Genomic DNA, 22590 nt, shown 5'->3' on the forward strand with positions numbered 1-22590 from the left:
TAGGAAAATAAATATGGGGAAAGCAAAATGTCATCTGGAGAAGGATCTGAAATATTTTCCTTGGCGCTTGAATTTGCTTTATTCTAGATTATTTTATTTGATGTTTTAATGTGTTGTAAACTGCTCTGAGATTTTTTTCTTTAAAATATAACGCAGTATACTAATGAAATGAAAAGAAATAGCAACAATAATAAAAACTCCATGGAGGAAAAAATGTCATCTGATATTCCTTTGTTGTGACATTCCTTTGTTCCTGAGCTTAAGAGTACATGAGAAAATTACATCGGTAATTTTCAGTGGCTATGAACAAGTTTAAAAGGGACGTGGGTGGCACTGTGGGTTAAACCACAGAGCCTAGGGCTTGCCGATCATAAGGTCGGTGGTTCGAATCCCCGCGACGGGGTAAGCTCCCGTTGCTCGGTCCCTGCTCCTGTCAACCTAGCAGTTCGAAAGCACATCAAAGTCCAAGTAGATCATTAGGTACCACTCCAGAGGGAAGGTAAATGGCATTTCCATGTGCTGCTCTGGTTCGCCAGAATGCTGGCCACATGACCCGGATACACCGGCTCCCTCGGCCAATAAAGCGAGATGAGTCCCGCAACCCCAGAGTCTTCTGCGACTGGACCTAATGGTCAGGAGTCCCTCTACCTTTACCTTATGAACAAGTTTAAACTTTGAACGAACATGCATGTTATAAACTCATTCTTAAATACACATCATGTTCATGGATGCAAGTGCAATATCACCACAGGCTCTAAAACTGCCTTCACGTTAGTCAGTGGTTGCGTAATCACTTGAGTGAGCTCTTCTGCCCACATCTATGGAACACCTACTACACTGCCAATATGTTTGCCTACCATTCCCAAACATGTTGAACACAACACAGTTAGCTGCAAACGAGAGCGATACACTTGGAGAAATGAAATCAGAGTTGAGATTTTAAAAGTTTAAACGGGTATCTTGAAAGGTTTTTAACAAAGAGCCAATGCTAACACGGGCACATTTCCAATGCACAGATGGGAGTGGATCACACTTACTTTGAATCAAGGAACAACAATTCAGTGTTGTACAGAAAGTGGGTTAAACTAGATTACTTCATTATTTTTCATCACGTAAAACCTTTGGGTGTACTTAAATTGGCCAAGATACTCTGTGTTTGACCTTTACAGGATGCAACCTTTTTGTTTTTAACTGGAAGAGTCTGAGGGGAAGTTTAACTCACATTTACGCTCTTGCTTGCAAGTAAGTTGGGAACCTGATCTTGTCTAGCAGGCCTGGAAGTGGTGAGATTTAGAGGTGGTGCAGTGGTTAACAGTGTTGGATTGGACCTGGGAGACCAGTTGCAATGAGCATTTGCACATGAGGATGACAGGTGGAAACATGCAATCCTCCAGACTCGCTGCCAAATCCTATCCCAGGTAATGCTACACAACACCTCTGCAGCGAACTGTTTTGGAAGCCAGGGCAGAGCACATTCCATATTGAAGACTATTTAAGGCAACTACATAAACAGGGTTTAAGCCGGTTGGGTAAGTTACAGAGTTCTCATATCCAAGAGAGCTCCTAATTCATAGTTTTAGTAGCCTGGGTTTGGCACAGTATATTATGAACCAGATTAGCATTTAATTTAGCTCTGAAAGGAGTCATTAGCGGCTCTTGTGAAGCAGCATGCCTGCTCAGCATTCAGCCAGTCAGATTTCCATCCACTACAATCATTTCAACACATTATTTTAAGCAGCTTAAGCTTTATAAACTTAAACAAAACCAAATGATTGCTACTAAACAAAGTGATTCAGACGTCTGGCTTAATCTACATCCCTACATATAAAATCCACTAGAATATCTAGGCAAGTTAGATACAAAGGAGCTTTGCACATTAAAATGATTCCCGAATATCTACTAAAAATGCTGTATATTGTTACGCAGGCCGCAGAAATGAATACACTGAATGATCAGGCTCATGAAAATCCTTGTCAGCCACCACATTGGTGTGTGTGTGTGTGTGTGTGTGTGTGTGTGAGTGAGAGAGAGAGAGAGAGAGAGAGAGAGAGAGAGAGAGAGAACTATTCCTGCTCACTCAATTCATCCTCATTTTTATTGCAGACAGATTGCTTGGGCAGACACAGGGCAACATTCAGACATGGGGAATATTGCATTAGCATTCCTGATGAAGCTAGTGCTTCTGTCCCATTTCCTAATGTTCCTTTCACACTGAAGTGCCTGGTGTGTTATGGAACTTTGGCTTTTTGAGCGATATACCAGCATGTCACACTAAATTTCATTCACACCAGTGAGTGAGTTATGACACAACAACTGCCATTGTACAATGTCGCTACTCCCACACCCTTTCCGCACATGCATGTTTCTGTTCCATCATGAAAACTGCATGAAAGAACTGGTATGGCACCCAAATTTCATTACTTTGCTCCAATAGTTTTTTGGGTTAAGGGGACAGCAAATGGTCCCCCCCTTTTTTTCTGGGAACAAGTAACATGGAAATGAGCACTGAACACGCACTATATTCTGTTCATTTTCCTGAAGTGGCCCTTACGTCATGTGAAAGCTCAACTCATGTAGAAATTAACAGTTATAGAAGCATCAGAGAAATGTTGGGGAAAACCTGCTGTCTGAATGAAACCACACATAAACACATTTCTTTCTTCATGTGTGTGCATATGTGCCAATTCATGCAACACATTTTCCATGCAACTGTGAGACTCACTCTGATGGAGTTTTGTTGTGAAGTGGCTCTAGATGGTGCAATGTGCCCAACCTAATTCACTCAATTTCTAATCAGGAAAGCTGACCACTGACCACCAATAGCATGAAAAAGTTAGAGGTAGCTAATAGGTCAGGTCTGAGAATAAGTAACATTATTGAACCAGATTTATATACCACTTTAGCATCAAACCCCCTAAGCGGTTTACATAAACACTAAAAGTATCAATAAATTAGATGTTAGAAACAAGTTGGCCTTAAATAAAATATCAAAGTAAATGCAGCCTAATTATCGTTCCCCCCTCCATGAAGGCTGTTTTCCTTGCTCTTGTGGTGTGCTTGAGACATCTGATGCTCTCTGTTGTTGCCTGGGAAACTGGACCCTATTCACCCCTATGCTGTGTGAATGTGTTACACACTGTGTTAGAAACTCAGATATATAAGCTAGGTATCAAATGGCTTCTTAAACCAGAGTTACAGTCGCCAAAACGGAATGCCTAGTTGCCATTTTTAGGCCAGACGGCTTGATAATTGCATTTTTCAATATGACTTTTTGGCTCCTGAAATTCATTCTGCTTGTGTAGATAAAATATAGCAGGTAGAATTCTACAGGAGGTGTTGCTAGTGTGTGAAAGCAGTCAAGATCCAAGGACCCCCAGACATGCACCTCCAGATGGCAGTGGTGTCAGGCACTATCCAGGTGCCCGGGCACCTGGTCACAAGTGGCTGGTAACCAGGTGCAAAACATACCTGGTGCCTGGCAAATTTTGAACACTGGTCACATGATTATCCCCAAATGTGCGTGTTTATCTGGAAGCATCCAAACTTGGAATCAGGGGCTTGCTGAAAACCTTTCCATGCCACCAAGATTATACCAGAAATTAAGTAGACAATCTTTCTATAGTAGCTGATGATCTCCTATATTATTATTATTTACATTATTATTTTATTGCATATAGTTGTTGCAAACTGCCTTGATTTTTTTATTATATAGCAGTAATTTTTTTATATATATAAATAAACTGAAAATGACTCATTGCTTGCATTAAAGCCAGAAACATTAATGCAATAAGAAAGTTTTTCTTCACACAGCACGTAGCTAAACTGTGGAATTCACTTCCCTGGGAGGCAGTGATGGCCACCAAAACACGCAGCATGACACTTACAGAAGTGCCTTGGTATAAAGCAGGGCCTGTGAATACTCATGAAACAAAGCCACAAAATAGTCAAGACATGGAAGCACTCTAGCATGAAGGTGGCATAGATCAAGATGACTCATCTTCCTGAATGTACCAGTTGAATTCATGTTATTCCAAGGGCTGTTTCCACACATGCCACAGCAACAAACCTGGGATGCTCCCCCCCCCCCAAGTGTTCTATGTGGTCAGCCACTCAAAGCTCTTGTGCATGTACTTGTATGATACACATCTGCAGCATCTGGTTATCATATTCTCATTGTGTTTTTTAGAGCTTTATCTAAGCTTTAAGCCCACACCAGAAATGATGAGAAAATAATGCAGTTATCTGTGAGCATCCATTATTTTTTGGCTGCTTCTTATGCTGCCTCCATTCCTCTAGATTCTGAAGTGTCTTTCTCAGACTTACGGGAAACCAAACTGAACAACCACCATCCTCATGAGAAATAAACAAAACTGAGTATGATGCCCCCACTTCTTTCTTCATTGCACAACAACCAAAGACTCCCCTCCCTATTTCACAAGTCATCTCCAAGCAAGTGCCCCTTGTGAAAGAGTTTCCAGTTTGGGAAACAACAACTGGGCATTGTTGCCTGAAGCCACTGTATCATATTTCTTCCTACTTACTACTTTTCCATTCTGTGCAACTTCTCTCTCCACAAAATTGACTATTTCACATGAGAAGTTAAACAGATTGAAGGAAACTCTGCAAACAAGACAGCAAGAATGCCACAAGCAACTACCCAAAGAACTGTTCTAAAATTCTTGATGTTCATACCCGAGTGCTCCCTTCAAAAACTTTGCCATTTCATAATCTTCAAAATGCAAGCTTCTTGAACAAATTTGTATTTTCCTGTAACCCACAGATGAACAACAAACATTTTTGCCTAGCAATGTCAGCTAACCACAAGCAATGGATCTCTAAAATCTGTTTGAATGTATTATGTAATATGAGTAGCTTTAAAAACCAACATCCATAAACAGAGGCTGACAAGAGTGGATAGAGAGGTTTGTAGTTGGGAGCATGGAAGAGATGGGTTCAGGACTGAACACTATCAAACTCCCAGGGTGGTCCCAAGGTAATTTTTAGCTCAACCATCACCACCTACCTCAATGAGCAAAATAACATAGAAGAAACAGCTGTAAAAAATGCTATCTCCTACATCTCTCCTTGCTAACCTACAACATTAACCACGTGTCTTCACACTATCATTATGTTTATCATAAAAAAGGAAAAGGGCTCCTGACAGTTACACCCAGTCACAAATGACTCTGGGGTTTACTGGCCGAGGGAGCCGATGTTTGTCCGCAGGCAGTTTTTCCAGGTGATGTGGCCAGCATGACTAAGCCGCTTCTGGCAAAACCAGAGCAGTGCATGGAAACGCCGTTTACCTTCCCGCCAGAGCGGTACCTATTTATCTACTTGCACTTTGACATGCTTTCGAACTGCTAGGTTGGCAGGAGCAGGGACCGAGCAACAGGAGCTCACCCTGTCGCGGGGATTCGAACCGTGACCTTCCGAGCGGCAAGCCCAAGGCTCAGTGGTTTACACCACAGCGTCACCTGCAATCCCTATGTTTATCATGGTGATACCCAATGATGAAAAGCAGGGAAGAAGAAAGTGGATCCTGAGTCTCCTGCCTAAAAGTATACCTGCTGCACAGCACTGACTGTCCCTGATGGTGGAGACAACGGAATGGATTCAGAGTGTGTTATATTGGGGGTTTGGCTGATTTCAATGGAAACTTCAATGGAAGTTTCACTCATGACCTGCTTGTCTGCAATTGACTTCAATGGAACCAAAGTTCAACTAGTTCACTCTGGATTCAGCCCAATGTATCTCAGCTGAACAGAATGGTTCAACTAATGCTCTAGGGTATTTGAGGTTGACCTCAAGTGCATCTGTAACGTATGAAAATCCTGAAGTTTTATTGGGCTCCCCAAATGTGATCACTGATGCATCACAAAATTATTGCATATCATTAGTCCAGCCCTATGCAATGTCATGAAAGAAGAACAGGGTTCCAAACTTAGTGAAGTGTTAAGGCTGTCTCTGCACTGTATTAGGAAAAGTATGTGTTGAATAACTGAGAAGTGGGTAAACAAACAGCCACAATACAGCCACAGTTTAATATTGCTATTTCTGTTTTTAACTGTAGATGAATGTTACATACTGAAATAAAAGGTGTAAACTCTGAAAATCTTTTTTTGTAAGCGTGTTTGAAACATACTATCAGGTGGAGAGAGGCAGTCTCACGAACAATACTCTGCAATATAAGACCAACCCCTTTTCATATGAATGGATTGAGGGGGTGGGGCTGTTCTCATGTTAAGCTTTTTGAGAGATCCCCTTTGGGAGAGGGGAAAGGGTGAGTGGAAACCACAAATCATGGCTGACTTGTAAGTCAAGCCAGAGTTTGCGAGCCCCAGTACAAATGTTCTTAAACCTACCTACTGCAGAACTGCAAAGCTGTGCTTTAAAATTAACCCTCAGAATTCCCTTGCCTGTGTGTTAAAGAATGCCTTTCAAATACTTCAGAAAACCATACAAGTATAAAAAGATGTAAACCCACTTCCCTTAAATGCAGAAATTACCCCTCCCTGACAATTCATATCAGAGGCCAATTCTAACGTTTAAATACTAGCTTTTAACAGCATCACATTTTGGAAACGACTGAAAGGGCTGACTAATCCTAATCCAGATCTGAAACATGTATTCTCCAACCCAAGATTTCTTGGGTTGAGCTGTGGCCGCCACAGTGAAGGCTTCAGCTAGAAATGACTTCTGTTCTCCAAGCAAGGACAGAAAGGCCAGACTCAGTGTATTTATACTAGGCTTGGTTAATCCAGTTCCGAATTCCTATTCCTCACTACACCTGAAAATTGCACTGGAGGGACTTCCGGGTTGGCGCCATCGCCGAATGGCGGACTCCCTCCGAGCTCCGGAGGGAGTCTGCTCGGCAGGGGCTGGGTCCTACTGCGCCGGCGACGCGGGGACCCTTAAAAACCACGGGCACGGAGCCCGTGGACATGGGGACTCGGCTGGTACCGTTAGCGCCCTCCTGACTCGTGAAGGAGCCTTTTTAAAGGCTACGGATCGGGTGCCGGGGAGCGGCGTGGTGCTATGAGTCTATCGCTTCCCCTGCCGAGTGCAGCCGCATGCCATTCGTCGGAGAGCGCTGGCTTCTTCTATTGAAAATTCGGCTATTTAACAACAACCCGTGAGTAATTGGGTAACCGGGTATAAAAGGAGGAAAAAAAGGAATTTTTTTTCCGGATTCGGCACGAGCGGGGGGGATCTAAAAAGGAAGTCAGTCCCCTCCCTGATTGTAAACATGCTAAAACAAGGACTGAGAAACCAAGATCGATTCAGAAGCTTATTGCTGACAAAAAATATCAATTCCACGATGGGATACTACAAGAATTGTGCTGGAGGAGAAAAGTCGAGGGTGAGAGGGAAAAGGCAACCCCCCCCCCCTGGGAACCGGGGCGATTCGGGCAAGATGGTTTGAGGAAAATTTGGCTGTGGACTTGAGACCTCCAGGCCGACAACATACAGACTGATGGACATGGGGAATCTAAACCGGGGAAGGGAGGGGGAATTCTAGAATCCAAAGGCTATGTAACCAACTTTTTGAATCTTCTTCTATCTTTTATCTTTTATCTTTCTATATAACTTTGGTATTGGGATTTAACATGTTTTGAAAAAAAGGGGGAATTCGTGGAAGGAAACGGGGTAGATCTTGGGGGGAAAATCTTTTTTCTATTTTGTTAAAGATGAGGAGTGATGTTAAGATTGTAATTTAAATTGGCTAATAGGCACAACATATTAGGTTTAAATTGGGAATGAGAACTTGTGGAACCAACTTAGGGAAAAGGGAATACAGTCGGGAGGGGAAGGAGGGAGTCCCAGAAAGAAGGTTATGAAAATAAGGGTTTAAAATTGGTCTTTCTTTTTCTTTCTTTTCTTTATCTTTTCTATTTTTTCTATTCTGTCAATATTGGAAATTCTAATAAATATGATTAAAAAAAAGAAAAAAAGAAAATTGCACTGGAGACTAAATGCACAGACATACACATACAATAGGTCATAACCAAGTCACATGTCATATGGTCCATGCTCCAGAGATAATTTACCTAAAATATCAATCACCATGCCTACAATTATAGTGATAAATGTAATATTGTTAGACAGAGATGACTAAGTGCAGTTTTGCTTACCTTCTGAAAAAAGTCTTCTCCACTTTTGCCTTTTCCTTCAGCAGCAGCTGAAAATAAAATGACACACCATTAAACATATGCAACACCTGTCATGCCATGTAGCATTTTCCTACATGCATGAATTTTATCTCAGCTTAAGACAATTCTGGTTATGTCTCTCCTTGGGTGCTTTCACAAAGATACTTAAAGCACTGTTGACCCCAGTTTAACTAGGGTGGCAACCCATCCATCACGAGAATTTCCTTGAAAAAGTTACTATGGCAGTGCTGCTAAAAATGGGAACCACTTCTGTCTGGAAGCAGAAGAGGTTTTGCACAGCAATTAATCCTGCACATATGCTAGCAACCTCCTTTATGCAAAATATGGTTGGGAGAAAAGGAGAATGTACCACAGGATGCTTTGTGGTTAACAAAAACTTTGATTTCTGCCATATTCCCTTGTACTTAACGTGGAGGAAATGCCTTTCCAAAGAACTGATGCACTGTCAATGGGGAAAGATTATTGAAATGGGTGTCGTGGTGGGAGAGATCAAGATCCAAAATGCAATTGGATAGTCTCATTTCATAAAGCCAATGGCATAGATACCCCTGTGTACAGCTAGTTCAGCTCATTTTCAACATTTTTGGATATGGTCATTTAAATTTGAGAAACATGCTTGGTTTCTCTATTACACTAAAACTGGTGCTCTCTAACAGACTCACGTGCCTATAGAGATCTGGGCAGGTAGCCTGCATCTCTTCAAGCCCAGGGTGGGAATCCCTAAAGTTACTTAGTATTTGCTCAGGGTATTTTCCCACTTTTTTTGAACAGCACACCACAATGACTGCAGTGTCACAGAAGCTGCCTTTCAACTATGGTCCACTCAGTTTCAACTATGGTTTTCTATACAGAGGGCTTTAATTTAATGAACTGAAGCCTAAAACTGTCTAGGGTGCACAAAAATTATAGTATGGTTCTTTGGATCTTAGCCTAGGGCTAGATGTAATCTAATGTTTTACTTTGGCTTTTGCATCTAAAATATGCCAGTCTTTGAACTTCCTTCAATGAGCAAACCAAGTGTGTCTGTACATTTGAAAGTATTCTGTTACACATCACTCACACAGCTTAGCCCCTTTATTTAACCATAAAGATACATTTTCTGAGATGCTCCTTTTGATCATCTCATTTTGAAAATGAAATTTACCAAACAATTCTAATATGCTTTATAAAACAGTTGCGGTTACTGACCATTGGTGATTATTTTAATGACAAACTAGGACTAACTAGTTGTTCTTCAGAGTGGGAAACCAGTTTTTCTAGCAAATGCTATGATAACATTGAAACCCATGGTACATATGCTAAAAAGACAAAGCAGGAAAAGTTCATGATCTCAGGTACCAGTGCCAACTTCAACTTAAAACTTGCTAGGGGATGGAGGAGGCAGGCTAGCATAGCGCTGGACTGAAAATATTTGCGTTTTCTAGACATGAGTTTAGACACTGGAATACCCAGGAACCTCTCAAAGCTTATTGTTGTTGTTCAAAATATACTACCGTGCCACACATAACAACAAAGACTAGCAAGATATAATGAATTTTGGCAAGACTTTATCCATGCAGAGGAACATTAACAGTGTTCAGTAGCTACTGAACTGAAGTTTCAGATCTACTGTTGCAGATAGCCATTTAAGAGAGGAGAGTTACCATCCTAATCGCAAAAAGAGATTGGAATTTGGAAGAAAGCAGCTCTTTGCTATTGTACCAAGTTGAGCATGCAGGGGCAACTGAAAACAGGCAAGTATTTATTAGCGCTGCAATACGTACGGATTTCCCCGGACATTATTGGGATTTCAAAGGTGGATGTGGCGTCTAGGGAGGGTGGGAATTTCCAGAAGGTGGCAGTTTGTTCTGGATCTTTGGCAAGTAAACCCAAAACAACTTTCAGGGTGTCCTGGTTTTTAATTTTTGAAATATGGCAACCCTATAATAATTAATAGAGCCCACCAGTTTCTCTCATACACTGGCTCAGTATAGCTTTGAGCTATCTTCCTTTCATTTTATGCACATTTCCAATTTAATTAGAATAAATTTCTGCTGCCTTTAGTCAGAAACACATTGCAACATCCACTTACATGTGATTATAGCTAAAGATTATAGACATTCCCAACAGAACAATACGCAGAGACTGCCACTCACAACTATCTTCTAATCCCTTTGATGCACATTCATGTATCTCTTCATCTATCAAGCACTTATGCCCTTTTATATTAAAGTTAAACAAATTCCTGGCCTAGCCTAAGCCAACAGTGATCAACTGGCAGTCCTTGGGGTAAATATTGCCCTCCAAACGTGAGGATATGGTCTTCCAGGCCCGTTTTATGTCTGGTCCCTACCAAATATGCCAAACTTTACTGTGGCAAATTGAATTTGTTTTCAAAAGAACTAAGGGATTCATGGAATTAATGGGACCTTAGAGCTGGAAGGGATCCTGATGGTCATCTCGTCCAAACCCCTGCAATGGAGGAATCTCAACACAATGTACCCCATCCAATTTGTAACCATAACAGACCCTGCTTAGCTTTGCAAATGTCCTAGCAGTTTTACTGCTGCACCATGGAGCTAGGTTAGAGCAGTATTCCATGTTACATCTCTCTGGGTTTTATATGAGATGGATATGCACCCCATAATATAAAGAAACTCTACTTTGTTCTGCTCATGGCTATGAAGCCTGCACACTCCTAAGGGGTTTGTTTGTGTAAGAAAATATACTTCTGGACCGTTGTCTGGTGAATAGGCTAACCACGAAAATTCAGAAATTGACAACCCCTGGCCTAAGCCTTTACAGCAAGCTATTTTCTCCCACGCACAGACTCCTGCTAACATATGAAATTTAACAGGCCTTGCATTTTTTTCTGTTACAACATTTGTAAAGACTATCAGGCTTTTCCTAAGAAAGCAGTCTATTGTATATAAATGGCAGGTGTGTTGAAAACTATCTATTTCTATTCAAATATATACGTTAAGCAATTTGTATTTTCAGCTTTACTCTTGCGGCTTCCACAGTTATCATGCAATATTGCATTTCACACACTTCTCATTTTCAGCCAATATGGGGCTGCAAAACGCCTATCCAAAACTAACAGGACAAAGTTGAAACATGTGTTAACTATTATGGCATCCATGAACTTCAAGGTTTTGTCTACTTAACCATGAGAAAGTACTATTGAAAATCCTTGAGATCAAATTTAAATAAATGATCTTGAAATTCTACTTGAGTGTTATTTCAATTCTAGTCTACTGCAGCGGCTTCTAGTATATTTCAAAGAGTGAAGATTTATGAAGCCAAGTTAAATTTTGTGTAAATTTAGAATTGTTGTAGGTCTTTTGAAAGTGTCATTCATCTTTGGACATGTATTTCTTTCCAAGATTTTTTCATCCGTATTGACACAAACTGCAGAAGCCACCCAGGGGTCATAGTCCCAACACAGTTAAATTAGCACTTCTGGTACTGAGCCAATATGGCTGCCATTCAAATGACCCCTGGTGGGTAAATAGAGCTTACATTATAGAAATCTGGTACTAGAGTATCTATACTGTATTCCTAGGTTGTATGCAGCTTTTGAATTTATTACTGGACATCTAGGACTTGTGTCAATAGTTCCATCCCCCTTTTCTGTGCAGTCACCGGCTTCATTTCTAACAAACCTTGATTAAAGCTCTTTGTTGGAGAACAAGCCATGAACCTGGGTTTGGAGTTAACAGCCTGGATAACTCAGTTGCTTAGAGCATGGTGCTGGTAATGCTAAGGTTGCCAGTTCAATCCCCGTATGGGGCAGCTGCTTATTCCTGCATTGCAGAGGGTTGGACTAGATCAGGGGTAGTCAACCTTTTTATACCTTCTGCCCACTAATGCATCTTTCTTGATGATAAAATTTCCTTACCGCCCACCAGAGCTCGATGGAAGGAGGATTCAGCTTATGCCGTAGAACCCCCTACCTCCCACCTAGAATCCTGAAACGCCCACTAGTGGGCAGTAGGGACCAGGTTGACAACCCCTGGACTAGATGATCCTTCCAACTCTACAATTCTATGATCTATGATCTACTAAGCCAGCCTGTGGCTTAGCTGCAAACAGTAGAAGCAGCAGAGGAATGAAGTGCTCACGATTTCAGCTGTTTTAACTTAACTATGGTTTAAAGTGACATGCAAACCAGGCCACTAGCTGAGCTGACTCACACCAAGGATAAATACAAGAATTTTTAATTAGCTACTAACCAATTTTTCCATTTTTATTTATTTGAAATTACTAGAAACTGATCACAAAGTGCTGTTGCTATGTAGCGAGTTCTACAGAGTTTCTCTCGCTCATCCTCACAGCCTTTACTACTAAGAAAAAATAGACCCAGAATGGTATATTTGGGGCCAGAAGACTCTCAGCAAATTCAGAGAGGAGCCTGGATTTGTACCAAGATATGTGGATTAGTACCAGGGGTATGTAGTGGGTGAATACAAGTCTATAGATGAATTGGGCCAATTCAGATTTTAAAAAATCAAAATCTGGGGCTCATAATGGGATCCCTCCATCGGAGGTCTCCAGCGCTGAAATCATGACAGCCCTAGGAGGTCTATAATGTCTCACTTTGGGAATATAGGAAGCAAGTTAAAACAGCTGTTGTTCAAGCATATCCCCTGGAGTATTGTTTTTGCTTCTTGACTTTATTTATTTTATTTTTTATTTTGGGCTTGATGGTTTTTCTATTTCAGAATTCTGGAATTGTTGCTACATTAACTTTCTTGTTTTGTTTTCATATGAGCTGCTTTTGTCTATGTTCCGTACACTGCTCTGGGGGCCAAAGACCCAGGATATAAGTGAACTTCTAAATAAACCAGCTCATAGTTTCACGAAGGTGTGCATTAGGCTCAGAGTGCAGTGAGCTTAGAAAACTTACTTATGCTATACCCTGGACCTGAGTGTCAGATGCCAGCCCTTGAGCATGATATAGGAGTGAAGGAAGGTTTCAGAAGGGTGGGAAATACATTTCTCCTGAAAATCCCAAACACTGCCACAAGGTTCCTGTTCTAGGTTTGGGATACACTGCAACTATTTGTATTATGAGAAAAATAAGTTGAGTTCTTATTGATAGGACCTGTATTGTCCTTAAATTGGCCGTCTTCAATTTATGGCTAGCTGACCACATTTGAAACTAGCCCCTCCAAAAGCATTCCATGTTCAGCGTTTGAAAAAATAATAATAAACAACTTATTATTATGCAACTGTATAGCGCAAATTGGGAAGACATGCCAAAAGTTGGGTGTCCACAGATGTTCAATTATCTTGGCACAAATGTAGCCCTACCTTTTTAAAATCCTGCATATTTTATATACTTGTAAGTCACCTCGAGAAAGATATTGATTTCATAAGTGAATAGAGTTCAGAACTGTGAAACACAACAATACTGGTACTTAGCTTACATGTAGAACCATTACAGACAACTAAATGGGAAGAAGAAGAAGAGGAGGAGGAGGAGTTTGGATTTTATATCCCGCTTTATCACTGTCCGAAGGAGTCTCAAAGTGGCTAACATTCTCCTTTCCCTTCCTCCCCCATACAAACACTCTGTGAGGTGAGTGGGGCTAAGAGACTTCAAAGAAGTGTATCTGGCCCAAGGTCACCCAGCAGCTGCATGTGGAGGAGCGGAGACGCGAACCCAGTTCCCCAGATTACGAGTCTATCGCTCTTAACCACTACACCACACTGCATTAAAAAGCTACTTTTCTAAGTGCAATCACAGCAACACATCACATCACATCAACAAAATATTGTTTTTGACAGCAAGGAAATGAAGTCATTGTTGAGACAAGATCAAAGCACATAGGAAACTGGTGAACAAAGTTATATTATCACAGCTGCTTGTATACAGATATTTAGAAAAGTGACTTCTCAATTCTTGCTCAAGCATGAATTCCATAGTTTGGAAACAAGCTCCATGCAGAACTGGGGTTGGGGAAAAGTCATAGAATCATCTTAGGGGATCATCTTAGGGGAATCATCTTAGGGGATAGGCAAACACTGCAACATTTTGCTAGAGGTTCTGTTTGTTAATAGAGATCATAGGTTTATGTCTTATAATGAGAAGAACAAATAAGCTGTGAATAAGGTATGAAATGAATCAGTTAATGTTTTACTTATTTCTTGCATTTGTTATTATCATAATTATGTATACCACACTTAAAATTACTAGGTGGTACACAGGTGTAGTTTTTTTTAAAAAAAACCGTATTATTTTTAACTTAAGGAAAGTTAAAGATGGATGTTCCCTGCAAGCACACTATCTAGAATGCAACAAATGCAATGTACAAAACAATAAGAATGCAGCATGTGAACTCAACTTTCAAATCAAGTCATGTTTACCTGCTGCTAACACCGCTTCGTTGTTGGTTGTTTTGATGGACTTGTCTATATATTCTATGTCCACTCAACCCATCTGGTTAAATGCTTGGTGGAATAAAATAATCTTAAAGCGAATGGCAAAACAGGTCAAGGGAAATGGAGCTACTTGGGGTTTCCACTAAGCATTCCAATGACCCAAACATCCATCCATGAGGGAAGTTTGACTTTTTAATATTGTACCTCTCCTCCAATGAGGCCAGGATGGTCACGTTTCTCTCCCTGCCACCTATTCCATTTTAACTTCACATAACACTACCACATATATTCACCCTGGGAGGTAAGTGAGGCTGAGAGGGAGAAAATAAAGGGAGTTGCCAAGGTGAGCCTAAGATTTGAATCTGGGTTTCCCCAGCCTTGGTTCCACACTCTCAGCATTATTCCACTATGACTCTACACACTCTTAAAATGAAGCGACAGGCAGGTGTTGGTAGCATAATGGTAGTTCTGAGAGGCAGCCCAAACATTTACAGGGACACTTCTTTTAACACATTAGATCTAGTTTTTGCAGCATTTCATTCTTGCCAAGGTATTCTGAAAACTGAGAAGGCCCAAAGGGATCAATGTGCCCAAAGGATTTTTCTCTGTCCTGCTTATGAAATCAGACAACTCAATCAAGCAACAGCCAGCACCAAAATAAATGTGAATGCTCTTGCTTATGAGTTCAGGGCCTTTCTGGAAAGTTATGAGAGGATCAGACACAGTTGCTGAAGAATGGTTTAATTTTTTAAGCCTTTCCTCTCCCTCTCCACCTCCAGCGGAGTCTTTCCATTTAGCTGAAGCCACGGTTTAGCTTTGGACATCTTTAACTATGGTTTCAAGCTGGCTTGCTTCAAAAGAATAAAATTAGGCACAGTTGGTTGGATTTAACCGCAGGTTGCTGTGTCCAGTAAACAAAAACAAATCCTTCTAAACCGCTCTTTTCAGCCATGCAGGAGGAAGAGGATGAGCAAAGTTCTCCTAGGCTCATTCGAGCAATGCTATTGTATAGTTAAGCACCATCACCAAGAGAGTGTAAAAGAATTAGTTTCAATTCCATATAAGCTAGACAAGAGATACTGCTAAAGTTCCAAGGAGTTTGCATATATGTAAGAATATAACATATTTTCATATTTCCAGGTGACAGCTCACCACTACATATGACTTCCAGAATTGACTGCAGCATTTACATACAGTTATTAAACTGTGAGAAGTAAGCCAACTCTAAGCCTTTGCTGCACATTTCCCCCCAGGAAAATATGGATCCGTAAGATGGGAATGAAAAACATTAATCTTTATATTCTTTCCTAGAGTATTTGTCTTTTGCTTATACTGCTACCAAATATGGTGCTTCATTCCTGTGAAGATATCAGATTATCTTTTATATGCATTCCCATTTTCTCCAATGATCAGTTTTGAAGCATTTTTTTAGGAATGGCAGATGTCAAACCTTTAGCTCACCAGTTTCTCATCCCCTGTCACATATTGTTTTCGTATGAATTTAGATACTTGTGATAATTGTGGGAGAACTGTCTACCACATCAGTAAAAATAACTAAAACTTGGTCAGGCTAGAGATGCCAAGGCAGGGGTGAGCAATCTTCTCAGGTCTGAAGGCCACATTCCCACTGGGGAATGTAGTTGTAACGTCACACATCTGCTCAGCAGAGACAGAGTGGGCAAGGGCATCCATTTTCTCTTTTCCCTTTTCCACCTCATCCATTCAAACTCATTCACACCATCCCTGCCACCCCGTCTCCATCTGGGACCTTCATCCTCCTCTGGCACCCAGCCAGCCAGCTTGTTCTCTTCCTTCCTTCCTCTCTCCTCAAATCCCGAGGTAAAGGAGGGAGTGTCACCTGGCTCTTCTTCCTCCACCCTGTGGCCAGGTCTTGGTGACAGTGGAAGAGGATGTTCAATGGGTGAGGGAGGGAGAGACACAGGAAAGCAATCACCTGCCCACATGAGTGAGACAGACTCATGTTCTTCCTCATATTTCAGAGACAGAGCTGTCGACTCTATTGAGTCTCAATCTGTCATCAAAATTCATTTCTCTCAAATGGATGGCTGAATTAATTTTTGTCTGTGCTGAAAAAGTGAAAGTTTGTAACCTTAACCAATTTTCTTCCATTCCCCCCCCCCCATACAAGAAAAATCAGATATGCAGAGTGTTTAGGGATACTGTGCTCCTCTGGATAAGGAAACTAATTTATTGCTACATATTGCTCAAACTGTGGCAGTGGAATATAAGCTTACAAAAGTCACAAATCAGATTTTAGGTCCATCTGCTAACATAATTCTTCCAGGAGGATCTGTTTACCACTGGGATTTGAGCAATGTTTGAAAACAAAACTGGAGTACTGTCAACATACACTGCTGCCAGATTAAATGGTCAAGAATGAGCATGGAACTGCATTTTTCAAATGTATTGCTGCTGACCAGAAAATGACCAAAATTAATTTTAACTGTCTAAGCCTTTTGCAGAAAGCTGCCTAAATACCCAGACTGAAGTCTTTCCAGACTTTTATGCATTTCCTAAATATTGCTCTTTGCCTAAATATCTGAAGTTTATGGCCAAGATCCAAAGAATCTTGCTCTATGTGATCAATGCCGTTTGGGGGCCATGCTTGTCAAGCAGAAGCTTTCGTTGCCACTCAGGTGCAAATTGTTTTTGAAACTGAAGTGCAGGTGTTCACAAAGACTGGAGCTAAAAGGCCGGTGGACAGTGTATCTTTTAGTCTGGAGAGAGGGGTGGTGGCTTGTCCCAGATATTGTGTGAGGCTTTGGAGAAACCCATAAAACAGCGAGAAGTCTGGCAACATCCAAATGCTTCCAAAGCCCTGCACAGCATCACAGACAAACATCAGAGCGAAGTCTAAAGAAAGGAGGGCAAGAACTCATCCCCAGCAGCGAACACAGAAGCAGCAAGACTTTGTGCTACTTTTATGATAATCTCTGAAGTTCAAGGGGACATCAGAGATGAGAGCCCGGCCACCTACCAAGGGTCACTGATACTGTTACATCAATTCAGCCCAAACTGGCACAAGAGCCAACTGTTCAAAAGGGGGGGGGGATAAAATCCCATTGCGTCTGTCCACACCCCTGGGCAAGCCTGAAGTACCGTATTTTTCGCTCCATAGGACGCTCCTGACCAAAAGACGCACAAAGTTTTTAGAGCAGGAAAACAAGGAAAAAAATCTGACTCAAATTTTGTACTAAACTATTTAAAACAGCAAAGTGTGTGGCTCCTGTCCACTTTGCTGCTTTAAAGCAAGCCACAGTATATAATGAAGAGAATGAAAAAAGGACAGACATTCCATTAGAATGTAGCTGTTTTCATCATCACTGGGAAGTCAGTATTGGCAACAGTCACAAAAACTAAAATTTGAGCATTTTACTGTTATTAATCAAGAATATTAATAGTCAGGGAGAGAAACCAGGGCTGTGCAAATGAGAAGTGCTTGGAGTATGGAGGAACAGCAAAAAGATGATGATGATGATGGTGGTGATGATAATAATAATAATAATAATAATAATAATAATAATAATAATTATTATTATTATTATTATTATTATTAATACCCCACCCATCTGGCTGGGCCTCCCCAGCCACTCTGGGCGGCTTCCAAAAGAATATTAAAATACTGTGAAGCTAAAGATCAAATGATTGTGCTCCAGTTCCTAAATCTCTGAAGTTTTCTCAAAACAGGCATGGTTGTTTTGAAAGGAAGATTCAAAATGGAGTGACTGAGTAAAGAACAGAGGAGGAAAAGAGGGCAGATGAATAGCTTCCGTTCAATACCAAGAGAACACAATGTTTTTGGTTTAGTATAGGTGGACTGTACTTGTAAGAATTTGTATAATGAATTATAGAGTTGGAGTGGAATATCAGAGCCTCTTTTCAGCAGTAAAGATTAGCTACTAGGAACATGGTCCACACACACACAGGATGTCTGGTTATAGCTGTGCAGTTTAAACTGTTCCTGAGCCAGATACCTGCTCAGTTTTAGCTGAAATTACTATTACTGGTTTGTGGAGATGCTTTGTATGTATTTATGACTATTTCCCCAAAACTGCTACTTGAAGAAATCCCCAAACTTACTATTTTTAAACTTCAAATGGAGCTCAGAATCCAGTTAGGCAATCCTTTGCAGCTGAATTAGGAGGCACTGAGAGACAGCAATTTGCTGCTCCCCACCCCCACCCTCCACCCCAGGAGCACACAGCCTTCCCTCTGCTTGCAAACCTTGCAAACCTTATCCGGACTTCAGGGGAAAGCAAAGTCTGTAGGCAGAGCAGTGTAGCTCCCCACCCCCCACCCCCAAAAAAGCACCCCAGGAGCACACAGCCTTCCCGATGCTTGCAAACCTTGCAAACCTTGTCGGGACTTCAGGGGAAAGCAAAGGCTGTAGGCAGAGCAGTGTGGCTCCTCCCCCCACCCCCAAAGAGCAGCCCAGGAGCACACAGCCTTCCCGATGCTTGCAAACCTTGCAAACCTTGTCGGGACTTCAGGGGAAAGCAAAGGCTGTAGGCAGAGCAGTGTGGCTCCTCCCTCCACCCCCAAAAAGCACCCCAGCAGCACACAGCCTTCCCTCTGCTTGCAAACCTTGTCGGGACTTCAGGGGAAAGAAGAGGCTGCCAGTAGAGCCGCGTGGCTCCTCCCCCCACCCCCAAAGAGCAGCCCGGGAGCGCACAGCCTTCCCGCTGCTTGCAAACCTTGTCGGGACTTCAGGGGAAAGCAGAGGTTGCCGGCAGAGTACCGTGGCTCCTCCCCCCACCCCCAAAGAGCAGCCCGGGAGCACAGGACAACAGCGATTTGGCTCCAGGTAACACACATTCGCTCCATAAGACGCACAGACTTTTTCCCTTACTTTTTAGGAGGGAAAAAGTGCGTCCTATGGAGCGAAAAATACGGTAGCTTTTTGGATGATAGCCTGTATTAACAAACCATTTACCAATCTGGCCTTAAGTGTAACTAGCCTTAATAATGGAAAAACACAGATTCAAAACTATTGCTCCATATTCAGTCCCTGAGGCTTTGAAGTATGCAAAACAACATTTCTATAGTGCTTTCATGTGCTCAAAGTGCTCCACACACATTATCTAGCCATAATCCTTACGCATTTATTATTTTTGGTGTACACCTAAAGAACAATGCATGAAGTGGCCTTCTAATGATATAAAGGAATAAGCATGGAGTACAGCTAAATGCAATTGGACTTAACATTTTCTTTTGTTTTCAAATTTCCTATATTCAGAATATCCCCACAATGTAACTGAATATTTATTACTCAGTATGTTAATTGTACATGAAATGATGGAAGAGAAAACAAAGTATCATGCACTCCAAGAAACCTGAAACAAATGAAAAATTAAGCTTGTTTGGAACATTGCCCCCTGACTTCCTCTACAGCAACTCCAAAGCCAAGTAACATTTCATTTCTGCATGAGCAAAAAATACTGAGCAGCAAATGATTAACTGCGAGAACTGTAGTAGATCAAGTCAAGAAAATTAAAATAGCACGAAACCATCATAGGCACATCTGTGTACTTTCCTAGTTCTGCACGTGGCACTGTTCACGTCTTCTACTTTATTTCCCAGTTGAACAAAACATTGAGGTTATTGGCTGAACTCAGATGCAAACACAACTCAACATAAGTCACGGCCTGGACCAATTCTGCGCTTGAAACCACAGCATGCTAAAATGGATGCTTGTAGACTGGGGAGGAGCATCTGAACTAAGGAACCAAACTTGTTGGTGGGACTCGGTAGGCAGATGCTCTCACCAGATCAAGAAATGCATTTGTTGATCCTCTGTGCTGAAGACTGAATATCACAGCATTACACCACAAGGGCAACAATCTTGCTATGGACCTGCTATGGACCCTGTCCATAGATTCACCTTATGCAAGTAAATAGTTTCAGCTACAGCAAACTGCATAGAAACTGGGATCTGGGAACTAGATATAAGAAAACCACTACATAAAGCAGAGATTGGGGGGGAAAGAGTAGATCCTACTTGAACTACACAGTAGAAAGTGCTGCACACAGCTAGCAGCAGATGACAGAGATGTGCACTTTCATTTAAATGATGATGAAAGCAGGCACGTTCACCAAAAAGCAGTGTACGTAACTAAGCACACCTAAGTGTCCCAGAGATTCTCACATACATCCATGCATACTAAAGGTCTGTCACGAGTGTTTGCTAGAGTAAGTTGCATGTTTTTAACAAGGGTCACTTCGGTGCAGTTTGTCAGACAGAGTTTTTTGTGTGTGTGTTTAGCAGCACAACAAAATATCTAGTACTTTCAAACACATCTTACATGCATCATCTCCCCTCGCAGACTGTAAACTTTTCATGGTGTGTCAGATGTTTAGAGGATGAGATAGCATAGCATGTGACTTCAGATGCAGCCAGTCTTAAATTTCCTACTAAATATCCCTCTAGCAAAATATTCCCCATGTGTTTCTGTGCTTTGCTCAAAACCTCCTGCCAAATGGCCTGTTCTTTTTAAGGAGACGTAGGAATTGCACTAATTTAGAAGGAATGTCAGGGACCCAACAGGAAAAGCCAACACCACTTTTTTTACCACCCTGGATATTGCTCTACATGCCTGTTGCCAGTGTGCATTCTTTAGACAAATCAGTTAAGTAAAACCAGCTCTGTGCATTTGAATTAAGTGCCCTTCCATATTCATTGCCAGCTGTGTATTTCAATGCCCTCTCTCTTTCAAAAATATGCAGGTGCTAAAGACACTCTCATCTGCAGAGGCAATGAGTAATATTTTTAAAACCAAGACATGAAGAAACTGATAAGGACCCTAATATGAACTTAATTCCATCTGCCCTCCTTTATACTCTCCAAATCCCAAATGTCAGCTACTCATCCTAGACAAAGGTCAACCAGCGACATCAGGGTGCCCAAGGCAGAAAGCCCCTTCTTCACATCAAGCATAATCTACCTGAAAGTTCTCCCAAGCAAGTCTTATTGAAATTGACAAGAGTGACACAAAGCTTTAAGTGATGTGTACATGGGGGAACTCCTATAGTCAATTGTGCCTAAAGGTTAGAACAGAACAGAGCCTACTCTGCCACCCTTAAATGGTCCCCCAGTGTTTGATAGCTGAAGGAGCTGCCTGACCTTGTCCCATAGCAGAGGTATCTGTGCACTGGACAAATAAAGGACAGTGGACACAATTACCGTATTTTTCGCCCTATAGGACGCACTTTTTCCCCTCCAAAAATGAAGGGGAAATGTGTGTGCGTCCTATGGGGCGAATGCAGGCTTCCCCGGGCTTCTTGCAGCTCCGCGCCACCCTCCCGATCCCGGCGCGAAGCTGCGCGGAGCTCCGGAGGGTGGCGCGGAGCGTGCCTGTGCTCCAGGGCTTCTTGCAGCTCCACGCCACCCTCCCGATCCCGGCGCGAAGCTGCGCGGGGCTCCGGAGGGCGGCGCGGAGCTGCCTGCGCTCCAGGGCTTCTTGCAGCTCCGCGCCACCCTCCCAATCCCGGCGCGAAGCTGCGCAGGGCTCTGGAGGGTGGCGCGGAGCTGCCTGCGCTCCAGGGCTTCTTGCAGCTCCGCGCCACCCTCCCGATCCCGGCGCGAAGCTGCGCGGGGCTCCGGAGGGCGGCGCGGAGCTGCCTGTGCTCCAGGGCTTCTTGCAGCTCCGCGCCACCCTCCCGATCCCGGCGCGAAGCTGCGCAGGGCTCTGGAGGGTGGCGGGGAGCTGCCTGTGCTCCAGGGCTTCTTACAGCTCCGCGCCACCCTCCCGATCCCGGCGCGAAGCTGCGCAGGGCTCTAGAGTGTGGCGCGGAACTGCCTGCGCTCCAGGGCTTCTTGCAGCTCCGCGCCACCCTCCCGATCCCGGCGCGAAGCTGCGCGGGGCTCCGGAAGGTGGCGCGGAGCTGCAAGAAGCCCTGGAGCACAGGCAGCTCCGTGCCACCCTCCCGATCCCGGCGCGAAGCTGCGCGGGGCTCCGGAGGGCGGCGCGGAGCTGCCTGCGCTCCAGGGCTTCTTGCAGCTCCGCGCCACCCTCCCAATCCCGGCGCGAAG

At 42.6% G+C, this 22590-nt stretch overlaps 1 protein-coding gene across 1 annotated transcript in view; it reads right to left on the reverse strand.

Annotated features, from left to right (window-relative positions):
- Positions 1-22590, reverse strand: part of BICC1 (BicC family RNA binding protein 1) — a gene marked incomplete at its 5' end in the record, with an annotated part of 107585 nt that overhangs the window by 58247 nt on the left and 26748 nt on the right. The window contains one exon of the mRNA XM_081190813.1: positions 8136-8182. Within this exon, the coding sequence (XP_081046939.1) occupies positions 8136-8182 (47 nt within the window). The remainder of the gene's footprint in view (positions 1-8135; positions 8183-22590) is intronic.

The sequence above is a fragment of the Podarcis bocagei genome (assembly GCF_964188305.1).
Source record: "Podarcis bocagei genome assembly, chromosome: 4".
In the NCBI taxonomy this organism is placed as follows: Eukaryota; Metazoa; Chordata; class Lepidosauria; order Squamata; family Lacertidae; genus Podarcis; species Podarcis bocagei.